The sequence below is a fragment of the Cynocephalus volans genome, chromosome 17 (genome assembly GCF_027409185.1).
Source record: "Cynocephalus volans isolate mCynVol1 chromosome 17, mCynVol1.pri, whole genome shotgun sequence".
NCBI lineage: Eukaryota > Metazoa > Chordata > Mammalia > Dermoptera > Cynocephalidae > Cynocephalus > Cynocephalus volans.
The window spans coordinates 14634222-14648390 of record NC_084476.1 but is presented as its reverse complement, the minus strand read 5'-3'; the positions used below and the strand labels follow the sequence as shown (position 1 = coordinate 14648390).

At 37.3% G+C, this 14169-nt stretch overlaps 1 protein-coding gene across 1 annotated transcript; it reads left to right on the top strand.

Moving 5' to 3' along the window:
* The first annotated feature begins 359 nt into the window (after positions 1–359).
* Positions 360–1298, top strand: LOC134365540 (olfactory receptor 1J21-like). The gene has a single exon (XM_063081659.1). The coding sequence runs from the start codon at positions 360–362 to the stop codon at positions 1296–1298; it is 939 nt and encodes a 312-aa protein (XP_062937729.1).
* Positions 1299–14169: the final 12871 nt, after the last annotated feature.

The following is a 14169-nucleotide window of genomic DNA, read 5'->3' as shown; positions in this document are numbered from 1 at the left end:
ATCCATGGAAATAAGCATTAGCCAAAAAGTACGTGAAAGACAAAAGAAAGGTTAAGACAGCCAGCAGAAGTTGGAGAGCCTCTACCAGTCTTTCTAACAACTGGTAGCTGACCTAGCCTTGCACCCTAATTTCCTGATCTCAGATTTCTGTCATGTATTCCAGGACTTCTCAAGTTTGAACCAGGTCTGATCTGATAATCAGCAGCTCATTGCTGGGGCAAAAAGCATGAGATAATCATGTTAAAAATGCACATTCCGGCTACTACAAAATGCTGTTTTCATGATGTGATAGTTGAAATGATTTCTCATTCTTTGATATTTCCATATCTCTTTTCATCTCCAGCAAAAGAAAGAAGAGCATGAGGAGGGAGAACCAGAGCCGCGTGTCCCAGTTCCTCCTCCTGGGGCTCCCCATCCAGCCAGAGCAGCAGGGCGTGTTCTTCGCCCTGTTCCTGGGCATGTACCTGACCACGGTGCTGGGGAACCTGCTCACCATCCTGCTCATCAGGCTGGACTCTCACCTCCACACCCCCATGTACTTCTTCCTCAGCCACCTGGCCCTCACTGACGTCTCTTTTTCCTCAGTCACAGCTCCAAAGATGCTCATGAATATGCAGACACAAAATCAATCCATCTCATACGCTGGGTGCATTTCCCAGGTGTATTTTTTCTTAATGCTTGGGTGTCTTGACAGCTTCCTTCTCACTTCAATGGCCTATGACAGGTATGTGGCCATCTGTCACCCCCTCCACTACATTACCATTATGAGTCAGAGACTGTGTCTCCTGCTAGTAATTGTGTCTTGGGTCCTATCCTCTGCCAATGCCCTTTTGCACACCCTGCTCCTAGCCAGTCTCTCTTTCTGTGGGGACAACATCCTCCCCCACTTCTTCTGTGACCTTTCCACCGTACTTAAGCTGTCCAGCTCAGACACCACAGTCAATGAGCTGTGTATCCTCACTGTGGGAGTGACAGTCATTACCCTGCCATTGATATGCATCCTGGTCTCTTACAGCCACATTGGGGCCACCATCCTCAGAGTCCCCTCAGCCAAAGGACTCTGTAAAGCCTTGTCTACATGTGGCTGTCATCTATCCGTGGTGTCTCTGTACTATGGAACAATTATTGGACTGTACTTTTTCCCCTTATCTAACAACTCCAAAGACAAAGATGTCATTGTGGCTATATTGTACACTCTGGTCACTTCCATGCTGAATCCTTTCATTTACAGTCTGAGGAATAAAGATATAAAAGGAGCTCTGGGAAGCATACTCAATAGAGCAACATTTTTGCCATGATAATCAATTTTTTCTCTATTTATCGGATCCATGACTTCCTCCATTCTGCACATGCAATGTGATCATTTTTTCATGTCTGAACAAATGTTTCTTAGTGAATATTGATATGACACTCTCTCCAAACCCTGTTTCACCCAGGATGTTTTTTCTTCTCTCTTTAATTTTCTTGTTCATTTAGGCAGTCATGGGGAATGGTCTTTACAAATAGACTTACACAACAATCCTTTCCTAATTTTTCCCCCTTTTCTATGGTATCCCTTATGCCACGAGCATTTGAAATTTTTATGTGGTTACAACCTTCTGTGGTTTTTGTTTTTGATAGTCCACAGCCCATTTCTCAAGATAACAAAAATATTTCTCCTGGTAGGTTCATGACTTTATTTTTGTGTCTTTTGTGTGTAGTTTCTTCTGTTTGTAGTTTTTTTCCCCCAGCTATATTAAGAAATATTTGATAATAAAAATTGAATATATTGAAGGTATACAATGTGATGACTTGATATAGGTATGCATTGTGAATTAATTACCACAAAGTTAATTAACATATTCATCACCTCAGTTGCTCTGCGTGTGTGTGTGTGTGTATGTGTGTGTGTGTTTGTGTTTGTGTGGGTGTGTGGTGAGAACACTTAAGATCTACCCTCTGAGCAAGCGTACAATACAGTATTATTAACTAGAGCCACCATGCTGTGCATTAGATCCTATCTAACCAAAACTTTGTACCTTTTGACCAACAACTCCCCATTTCCCCCAACCCTCGGCCCCTGGCAACCACGTTCTACTCTTCTCTGCTTCTATGACTTCAACTTTTTTAGATTCTACATATAAATGAGACCATGCAGTTTTGTCTTTCTGTGTCTGGCTTATTTCATTTAGCATAATGTCCTCCAGGTTCATCCTTTTCACAAATGACAGATTTTCCTTCTTTTTAAAGGTTGAATAATATTTCATTGTATATATATAAAACACATTTTCTTTATATATTCATCCACCAATGGACACTTTGGTGCGTTTCATATGTTGGTTATTGTGAGTAATGCTGCAATAAACATGGCAGTGCAGATATCTCTTCAAGATACTGATTTTGTTTTCTTTGGATATAAACCCAAATGTGGGTTTGGTAGATTATACGATAGTTCTACTTTCAATTTTTGGAGGAAACTTTATATTACTTTTCATATTGGCTGTACCAATTTACATTCTCTAACATGCACAGTTAAAAATGGAAAAAATAAAACACTCCAAAAGCAGAAATTGTGTGGAAGTACTAACATTGCATACTCAGTTCAAGAGAATGCAAGTGCGATCCATGCCCATTTCTCAGGAGCTGTGAACAAACGTGTCGATACATCTGACTTGTTTGAGTTGAACTGACAATTCTTCTGCCTGTTGCAACACATCTTCGAGACCTCCAGAGGCTCCACCTGCTTCACTGTCTCCTTTGTCTTCTGGAGAAAAATGGGAGAACCGTCCCATGCCTTGTAGCTGAAGGCATCTGTGCTCATCTCCTAAGGGTCCATGCAGAGCAGGAGTAGAATTTACATTCAGTAGTGTGATTGTACATAGTTGTGTGTTTTGTTATCTTGAGAAATAGGCTGTGAACTAACAAACAAACAAAACAACAAGAAAACACATAGAAAGTTGCAACTACATAAAATTTTAAAAAATTTAAATTTATTATTAGCATATTCATTCTTACAAATCGTGATATTTCTTTCTGCCCTTTGCCCGACCTATCACTTCTCAGACCCCCTTTTTCCCTCCCCCACCTCTAGTATCCTTAGGTTTGTTTTCTCCTTCTGAAAGCTCAGTGTATTGCTGCGGTCTTTTCTTTCTTTCTTTCCTTCATTCCTTCCTTTTCCCTCCTTCTTTCCTCCTTCCCTCTCTCCCTCTCTCCCTTCCTTCCTAGCAGCCAGTTAACAGTGAGGACATGTGGTGTTTCTGTTTCTTTGTCTGGCTTATTTCACTTAACATAATTTTTTCCAGACTCATCCATGTTGCTGAAAATGGCAGAATTTCATTTGTAACTACATAAAAATTTCAGTTTTTTGCAGCATTTCACCTTGGTCGGTCTTTAGCTGCAAACTTACACCTTGGCAGACTTAACTCCGTACTTAAAAGTTGTTCCATTTTTAAAATTCGTCTGAATATGGAATGTATGAAACCTAAACAGACCCAGTCATCTCCAGTACCCTTCCAAAAATGGGGAGTTGTATGTCATCTTCACAGTTAAACTGTATCAGGCTCATTATCTCAGTCTTGTGTTTCTGTGATGTAATCTGATTTGTCTACTTTCGATAAATGTCTATTGAGATCCTTCATCCTTTTTTAATTGGGTTATTTGTTTTTTGCTACTGAGTTGTTTGAATTTCTTATATATTTTGCACATTAACCCCTGATCATATATATGATTTGCAAATATTTTCTCCCATTCTGTAGTCTGTCTCTTTGCTCTGCTGATTATTTCCTTTGCTATGCAGAAGCTTCTCAGTTTAATGTAATCCCATTGTTTACTTTTGCTTTTGTCACCTGTGCTTTAGTGGTTACATCCAAAACATCATTGCCAAGAACAACATCAAGAAGTGTTTTCCTTGTTTTCTTCTAGTAATTTTAGTTTCAAGTCTTTAATCGATTTTGGGTTGATTTTTGTATATGATATGAGATAGGAGTTCAGTTTCGTTGTTCTCCATGTGAATATCCAGTTTCCCCAAACCATTCATTAAACAGACTTTCCTTTCCCCATTGTGTGTTCTCAGCACATTTGTCAAAGGTTAATTGGCCCTTTTTTTGGGGGGGGGGGGGTACGTGGCCAAACCCTTGCATCCAAATCCTTGACCTTGGTGTTACAAGGCTGTGCTCTAACTAACTGTGATAACAGACCAGCCGGTTTAAAAATGGTCAAAGAAGCTGAATAGGAATTTCTCCAAGAAAGATTTAAAAATGACCAACAGACACATGAAAAAATGTTCAACATCACTAACCACTGGGGAAATGGAAATCAAAACCACACTGAGATATCATCTCATTCTAGTCAGACTGGACAGTCTCAAAAAGACAGTATAACAAATGCTGGCGAGGATGTAGAGAAAGGGGAATCCTCCTACACTGCTGGTGGGACTGTAAATTAGCACAGCCATCATGGAACAATATGGAGGTTCCGGAAACAAGTACAGATAGAACCGCCATATGATCCACAATCCCACTGCTGGGTTTATACTCAAAGGAACGGAAATCATCATGTCTAAGGGATACCTGCACTCCCATGTTCATTGCAACTCTGTTTACGATAGTCAAGATTTGGAACCAACGTAAATGTCCATTGACAGATGACTGGATAAGGAAAATGTGGTAATACATGCCCAGCGCGATGTGGCTCTGCCATAAAAAAGGAATGAAATTCTGCCATTTGCAGGAACATGGATGAATTTAGAGAAAATTATGTTAAGTTAAATAAGCCAGGTACAGAAAGGGAAATACCACATGCCTTCACTCATAAGCAGGAGCTGAAAGAAGAAATAAACAAATAAGCAAAAAAGAAAGAAAGATACAACAACCACAATAATTTGTTGGACATTCAAAAGGAGAGAATGAAACTGAGGCCACCAGAGGTGGGAAAGGGGGAGGTGGGCAGGCCCACAAAAGATGATTACATTGTATAATGATAAATACAGGAATAAAAAAGATATATGTAAATATTCTGGTTTTAAAAAAAGAAAAATCGGCCATAAATGTATGAGCTTATTTTGGGACTCTTTATTGTGTTCCACCGGACTATATATCTGTTTTTATGCCAATACTATACTTGTTCAAAGTTTTTTTTTTTTTTTTTTTAAATAACTAATTCAACCTTCTTACTTGCTGTTGGTCTGTTCAGATTTTTTATTTCTTCATGGTTCGGTACTCGTACATTGTTTGTTTCTAGGAATTTATCCATTTGTTCTAGGTTATCCAAATTATTGGTGTATAATTGTTCACAACAGACTTTTACAACCTTTGTATTTCTGTGGTATCAGTTGTAATGTCTCCTCTTCCATTTATAATTTTATCTATCTGAGTCTTCCTTCTTTTTTTCTTAATTTGTCTAGCTAAAGGCCTGTCAATTTTGTTTATCTTAAAAACATACAACTTTTAGTTTCATTGACCTTTTCTATAGTTTTTCTAGTCTCTGATTTATTTCTACTCTGATCTTTATTATTTTCTTCCTTCTGCTAACTTGGTCTTAGTTTTTTGGTTTGTTTGCTTGTTTTTTTACTAGTTTCTTGATGTGTGAAGTCAGGTTGTTTATTTGAGCTCTTCCTTGTTTCTTCATGTGAGCTTGTATAATTATAAACTTGCCTCTCAGAACTGCTAAGTTCTATTAAGTTTTGCTGCATCTTATAAGTTTTAGTGTGTTCTGTTTCCATTTTCATTTGTCTCAGTGAGATAGGAGGTGCTCTGTTTCCATGGGTTTGGGTTACAAGACAGACCTCTGGGTTTCAAGCCACTCCCCAAGGTCTCAAGCCCTTCATCTAGGACCTTCCTAGAGGAGAGTTACTGTTGCTTATTGGATCTATTTTCAGCACCAGAATGGGGAAACTGAGACATCAGGGAGCTGACTTATGCAAATCCAGTGGCTGAGCATGCTCAGGAGAAAGGAGTTATAGAACCTAATAGCCAAGCATGCTCAGTAGAGTTTATCCTTAGAATGACCTTCCACTAGAGGTGCGAAAGAGCACAGAATATTCTTGAATATGTCTAGTGCATGTGATAGAATTCGACCAATGAAAATGCCCAGAAAGGAGACCAACTGATCACGTGCAACACTGGGAACCTAACTGGGAACCACCCCCTTAGTTGAATATTCATTAGATAGCATGGATATATTTTAGATAATGAAATTATAAAAGTAGAATCCAGATAGGTGGCAGGGTTGCTGTCCACTGTCCTGGGACCAGCCTGCACTTCACCAGCTGAGGTGTGTATACTTTACTTTGTATCAAACTTGCTTTCAGCAAGAGGCTGCTCACTTGAGTCAGCCTGCACTCTGTGCTATACTTTAAGTGTGTATTTCTTAATTTTGTATTAAACGTGCCATGAGCCCTTCTCAGTGTCTAGAGCTAGGCTGCACTCTCTCTCTGAAAGCTGTATCTCCTATTTGTTACACTGAACCTGTTCTCACTTTCTACTGTGACTCTGCTTTTGAATTCTTTCCTGTGGTGGGGTCAAGAACCTGGCAAGAGGATGGGGTGGGTTGAGGCCAGCTATTGGGCCTCCCCAGACTCTCCCCTCTGGCATCAGCCACATATTTTTTATTTCCCTTATGTTTTCTTTCTTGATCCATTATTTGTTCAGAAGTATGTTGTTTAATTTCCAGCTGTTTGTGAACTCTCCACTTTTCCTCCTGTTATTGGTTCCTAGTTTTATACCATTTTGGTTAGAAAAGATACTTGATATGTTTACGATCTTCTTAAAGTTATTAAGACTTGTCTTGCAGCCTAACATGTGATGTATCTTAGAGAATCTTGTGTACACTTCGTTCTTCTTTTGTAAAGGTTTTTATAGTTCTTTTCAGTATATAATGGATTGGGCTTGCTAGAATGGGGCTTAGAATTTTTGCATCTACATTTAAGATGAATATTGGCCTGTACTTTTCTTTTCTTGTAATATCTTGGTTTTGATATCTGCTTAATGACGGCTGGATACAATGAATTGGGAAAAATTTCCTTCTCTTTGTTTTTTTTTTTTTTTTTGGAAGATTTTGCATGGGGTTGTTATAATTTCCTAGTTAAATATTTGCTAGAATTTATAAGTGACGCCATCTGAGTCTACAGTTTTCTTTGTGGGCAACTTTGAAACTACAATTTCAATTTCTTTAATAGGTATTGGGCTATTCATGTTATTAATTTTTTCTTGCATGAACTTTGGTAGTTTGTGTCTTTCAAAGAACTGCTGCATTTTAGTTAAGTTATTAAGTTTATTGGCATACAGTTGTTCACAATATATGTTTATGGGCCCACTAATATCTGTGGTATCTATAGTAATGACACCTCTCTTATTCTTGATATTAGTAATTTCTTTTTAACTTCTTTTTATTTCTGATCAGTCAGGCTTGATTATCTATTCTATTGAACTTATCAAAGAATGGTTTTTGTTTCATTGGTTTTCTTTCTTTTTTTATTTTCTAGTTTGTGGATTTCTGTTGTGGTCTTTATTATTTCCTTTCTTTCACTTGCTTTGGATTTAATGTGCTTTTCTTTGTCTCTCTCCTTAAGGTAAAATATGAGGTGATTGATTTAAGATCTTTTCTTTTTACTATGTAGGCATTAAGAGGTATAAAATTTCCCCTAAATACTGTTTTGGTGATATTCTATGTTGTGTTTTATTTTCATTTAGTTCAAAATTTCCTTTTTCATTTAATTTTTGGCCTACAGGGCATTTAAAATTTTTTATTTTGTTTTCAGTTTTGGGGGGGATTCTCCTAAGATCTTTCTGCTGTTGATTTCTAATTTAATTTTATTGTGGTTAGAACACATACTTTTTATGACAGAAATCCTTTCAAGTCTTTTGAGACCTGTTTTATGTTCCAGAATATGGTCTGTCTTAGTAAACACAGAAAAACTGTACAGTCAGTTTGTGTTCAGTGGAGTATTCTGGAAGCATAATTAAGTTGCTTGATGGTGTTACTTGAGTTCTCTGTATCTTTACTGATTTTCTGTCCGTCTGTTTTATCGATTGAGAGAGGCCTGTGGAAAGCTCTGACTATATTTGTGGGCTCTCTCTCTCCTTGCGGTTCTATCAGATTTTGCTTTATGTATTGAGAACCTTTATCTGTTAGGTGCATAAGATTTTGGGATGTTAGCTTCTCTTAACAAATTGATTATTTTATCATTGTGAACGAACCTCTTTATCCTGAATAATATTATTTTATCTGAAATCTACTTGTTTTTCATATTAATATAGACTTTCCAGCTTTCTTTTGATTAGTGTTAGAATTATGTATTGTTTATTAACCTTTAACTTTTAATCCTTTACTCATAATTGCTTTAATGTCCTCATCTACTAATTTTATCATCAGCATCATTTCTGGTCTGTTTCATTTGATGATTTTTCCCATTTTACTAGGTTATATTTTCCTAGTAATTTTTTAATGAATGGTAGACATTGTAAATTTTACCTTGGTGGTTTCTGAATATTTTTTTCCTTGTATAAATATCTTTAGCAATTTTTCTGAGACACAGTTATATTCCTTGGAAAAAGTTTAATCTTTTCAGGTCTTGTTTTAAGCTTTGTCAGGTTGAAGCAGATCTGTATTAGATTTAGGGTCATTTTTTCCCCATTCCTGGAGCAAGATATTTCTAAGTACTCCAGCTAATGCTTCCTGAATTGTAAGATTTTCAATCTCATTGTTGGAAAAGGCACCATTTCTGGCCATACAAAGTCTCTGGACACCACTAAAATTTATGAATTATATATTTTATGTTGATCATTGTTTTATGATTTTTGCAAAATTATATTTAAAAATGCTTCTGAAATCTTGAACTAAACTCATTTAAAAATGGTTTCCATATATACCTCATGGCAGATAAAGACAATCACTGAAATATTTTGTTTGGCTCCAAACTTTTTCACCTTATGTGTTAGGGCCTCAGGGAGTGAGATGGTTGTAGTAAAATGAAATCTGATTTAAGTATTCTGATCTTGACCTAACTGATTCAGCTAGCTAAGCAGTATTAAAACAACAACAACAGAATAGAACAGGGTTTTTAAGTTAGGGAAAATACTAATTTCTGATATCATATATTTATTCTAAAAGAAGGGATTTATGTGTCTTCTTTCCACACCAAGCGATGGAAGTAAGGCAGTGCTGTCCCCATTTGGAATAAGCATCATTCTTCACTTAGAAAATAAACTTGGTGCTTTAAAGATCCAATATCAACATCTGTTGTTGTTGTTCATTTCAGCTGTTGGAGTCCCAGAAAAGTAGATTTCCATCCTGATACACAGATGTCTTTATGCCAATACCACACTGTCTTGATTACTTTAAATTCATAGTAAGTTTTCAAATCCCATAGTGTAAGTTCTCCAACTTTGTTTTTCTATATAAAATATGTTTCAGCTATACTAATTCCTTTGAAATGTTAAATTTTAGAATCGTGTTATCAGTTTCTACAAAATACCCGCTGAGATTCTGATTAGGATTACACTGAATTTATCAAGCCATAAATTGAGGAGAATTACCACCTTAATACGATTGAGTTTTCTGTTCCATGAACATCGTCTATCTCTGTATGAACTTAGGTGTTTGAACACTATTGTTAGCAACATTTTACAGTTTTCAATGTATTTGTTTTGTTCAGCTTTTGCCAAGATTTTACGAACTGTCTTATACTTCTGTTGATATTTTAAATAGTATTAATTTTGCATTTCAATTTCATTTTGCTTACTGATTATATAGAGAAATAAAATTGAGTCTTGTCTATTGATCATATATTTTGCAACCCTGCTAAACTCACTTATTATTTCAGGGAGCCTTCAAAAAGATTTTGTAGGATATTCTACATAGTTAACTATGTTGTCTGTGAATTTTATTTCTCATTTGGATGACTTTTATTTCTCTTTCTGGCCTTATTGCATTGACTAGGGTTTCCAGTATAATTCTGAATAGAGGTGGTGCAATTGATGTCCGTACTTGATCTTAGGGGGAAAGCATTGAGTCTTCCATTGTTAAGTACAATGTTAGCTTTAGGTTTTTCACAGATGTCCTTTATCAGCCTAAGTGTTCTCTCTATTCGTATGTTTCTGAGATTTTTAATCAAGAGTGAATATTGGATATTATCAAACATTTTTTTACATTTATATATTGTGAGGACGATATGGATTTTTTCTTTAGTCTATTAACTGATAGGCTACAATAATTGATTTTTGAATGCCAAACCAAACTTGCATCGCTACAATGAAACCTAGTTTGTCTTATATGTTGTTGGATTTGATTTGATAAAATTTTGGTAATAATTTGTGCACCAATTTTTATGAGATATATTGGAGTGTGGCTTTTGGGTTTTTTTTGGTATTTTCTTTTTATGGATTTATTGTCAGAGTACTGCTGGCCTCAGAAAATGGGTTGAAAAATCTTTTCAATATTGTAGATGATCTTGTGGAGAAATGGTATTATTTCTTCCTTTAATGTTTGGTATAGTTCACACATGAGGTCGTCTGTGCTTGTAATTTTCTTGTTGAGATGATTTTCAACCACAAACTCAATTTCTTTAATACATAATTTCGTATGTATTTCTTCTTGCATGAGCTTTAGTATTTCTTTTATTTAGAGAATGTGTCTGCTTAATCAAAGTGGTCCAATTCATTGAGATAAACTTGTTTATAACACTCTGTTACTTTCCTTTCAGTATCTGTAGACTGTGGGAATCCCAACTCTCATTCTCAATATCAGTAACTTATGTTTTCTCTTTTATCTTTCCCAATTAGTCTAGCTAAAGGCTTAATGATTGTATCGTTCTCATAAAAGAATCCATTTTTGGTTTAATTAAATTTTTTATTTTCTATTTTATTTATTTTGTCATTTTCTTTATTGTTTTTTCTGCTTACTTTATATTTAATTTGCTTTTCTTTTTCTAGTTCCTAATGGTGGACAACAAGGTTCTTTCTTTTCTAGCATAGATGTTTATTACTATAAATTTCTCTTCATGCACTGCTTTCATTGCATCTCACATGGTATGTTTGGTATGTTTTAAAAATTTTAATTCCATTCTAAATGCTTTATAGGTTCACTTTTTATTTCTTTTTTGATCCATGAATCATTTTGAAACGTGTTACTGAGTTTCCAAATATTTGGAGATTTTCCAGATATCTTTTTGTTATTGATTTCTAATTTAATTCCACTGCAGTCAGAAAACACTATCTGTATGATTTAAATCCTCTTAAATTTATTGATACTTGTTAGATCAGAATTCATCCACTTCTTATGGCCTCTAATGCTACCATGCTGACATGAGAGACCTAAATCCTTGCCTATGCTATTCCACTATTCTCATAATTGGTCTCCCTGCTTTCTCACTTTCCTTCTTTCAGTTTATTCTCAACAAAAGAACTAGAAGGATATTTAAAAACTTGAACCACATTATGTCACTCTCTGCTCATGAGTTTCTCAAATCACTCATAATTAAACCAAGACCTTATAATTTCTTACAGAGCCTTACACAAATAGATTCCTTGGTACCTGTAAACTTTACCTCCTACTAACTCCCCCACCACACTGCTCATTAGCCAAAAGCCTCATTTTTGTTTCTTTAACATGCTAAGCACTCTCCTATTTTGGATGCTTTGCAGTTTCTAGTCCCCATCAGAAATATTCTCTCCCTCAGATAAGAACGATAACTTATTTCCTTGCTCTCCTTAACCTGTTTGCTCAAATTCCTCCTTAAAGAAGCCTACCGTGACCAATAGACTACTTTAAATTACAGCCTCACCCCAGGGTTCCTTATCCCCTCACCCTGCTTGTGTTGTTGTTCGAAAATAGCATTCATAGTCTTTCAACATACCATATACTTGACATCTTTATTATTATTATTATTATTATTATTATTATTATTATTATTATTTAATATTATTATTTTTTTACATTCTAGGATGTTGTTGCAGAGCAGTTGGGAGGGAGGAGGAGAGGGGAAAGGGGAAGGAAATGGGATGGAAGAAGGAGGAAGGAGGAGGGTGGGATTGAGGCCTGTGGCAACCCCCTCAATCCCACAGAGTAGACCAGGGGGCTTCCAGTGGTGGCTTGGTCATTGCTGGGCTGAGTGCAGATGTCAGGAGCATGTGACAAAAGACCTCGCCCCACCACCCCAACTCGGGAACCTGGGGACCATCTTGCTGTGGCTCAGTAGTCATCACTGAGCTGGTTGCAGGTGTCTGGGGGTCATGACCGAGGCCCTTGTCCCCCATCCTCAGTGATTGCAGGTGTCAGGGGGCATGGCTGAGGTCCCCAGCCCTTCCCCCTTTCTTGCTTGGTCGCCTTAGGACTTCTGGTCCTTCTAGGTGTTATAGGTGTTCTTTGGTGAAAGGAGACCTTAATTAGTTAATATCAAACTTTGTCTCGTTGTGGGTACTTTGTTTTTTCTTTCAGTTCTCTGTTGGATTATTTGCTGTTCCCACTACTTAAACTCTGCACTGGAACTAATTTATTGTCCCTTTGCTTACTTCTAAAATGGGGGCACTTCCTATGGGGACCAGTACTTGAGCTCTGTGGTTGAGCTAAATTGCTGCTTTGCTGCTGATTCCCTAGGGAAGGCTTTTTGTGCAGCTCAGGTTTTAACGGTTGACCTTATAGGTATTTCTGGTCTCTTGGGATCTGGTGCACCTGGGTTGTGTAGAAGCTCTTGTATGGACATGAGGCTTTTCATCCTACTGCACCCCATGCAATTCTGCATTCCTGACCAGTCTCCTCCGAGTGGTCCTCCACTGACTGGGGTACAGATCAACTGTCCTTGCTGTGTCCCAATGGTCCCCCGGTGGGTCCATTTCCCCCACCACCCATGCTCCAAACAATTCCTATAGGATGGGCCATGCTCTGCTCCCTAACTGGCCTCTGAGTGGCTCCTTTTTTTCAGCTGTTCTGGCTCCTCACTCCTGTTTCGGTCCACAGGAACCCTATTAGTGGTCATGCTGGCCTGGGGGCCACCAAAGCCCTCTTCTCCCCTGCCGCCTCCAAGCAACTTCATCTGAAGGGCACAGCTGTGGCTTTTGACAGCTCCTGCTCTGTGCACTCAGCAGCTCCAGCTGGAAGCAGCCGGGATTCAAAACAGTTGGAGCAGTTTTCTCTCTCACTGTGGCTTCTCCCGCCTTCATGAACTCCAAAGGTCTCTCCTCCTCTTCCCCTGAGCTCTAGCAGTCCCAGCTTGGCTGTCGTTGCTTTATTACAGTTGTAAATTGGTTGATTTGTGGGAGAGAGTGACACTGGGGGCAGTCTGTTCTGTCATCGTGACCAAAAGCCAACATCTTTCTTATTTTTATTGACAGTGTATCTCCTCTATAAACTCCTCAAAAAGAAATTCTGACTCATTTGTATAGAAAAGTATCTGGCACATAGTAGGTATGGAATACAAATTTACTTAATAAGAGATATTTATCTTTGTTTCACCCAGAAATGGGTTGCCTCAGTTTGAGCAAAAAGAAACAACCCTCATTTTCCAAACTAAAAGGAAAAAGGATATAGACTATCCCACCACGAAAAGCCCCGTAAACAGGACAAACTTACTTAGAATTAGGAAATGTGTTAATAGAAGTGATTGCCATATGCATATCTGTTGGATTCTTTGCACCACAAGCACAGTAAAATTAATCAGAAAGACCAAAAGCTTTGCACCTTGTTTAGGTTTTAGGAAGCTGTAAGAAAACACTTTATTAATCAGCTACTGCATTAGGAAGACAAGTATTTTGAAATTCTTTGCTTTGAAAATTAGAAAATATACTCTGTTTTTGTAGCTCTGCGGGAAAAAGAGAGAACCTAAACTATCATTCATTTGCATACAACTATTTATGACATTTTAATATCTAAAAAATATTTTATAAACATTAAAACTAACTCAAATAATGGGTCAAAATGTACATTTCACAGTGGGCTATGAAAGCACTATCTCATATCACATTTGACAGTTCCGATCTTCAACGTGGGAGTCAAGAATTTAAAGAATGAGAACATAGCTTCTGTAATTATATTTCACACTTCTAATCCCAGGGACCATAGGGTCCAGAAAACAGGAGATACTATTAAAAGAAGAATTATAGGGTGCAAGAAACATGGTTGGCCTCCTAACTACCCATTTTTCAAAGAGCCATCTCTGACAGGGTCAGTGGCTAAGAATAAAGTGAAAGTAGGAGGTTG

Excerpts from the sequence above, each read along its gene's own strand:
- LOC134365540 (XM_063081659.1), top strand. The coding sequence starts at position 360 with ATGAGGAGGGAGAACCAGAGCCGCGTGTCCCAGTTCCTCCTCCTGGGG.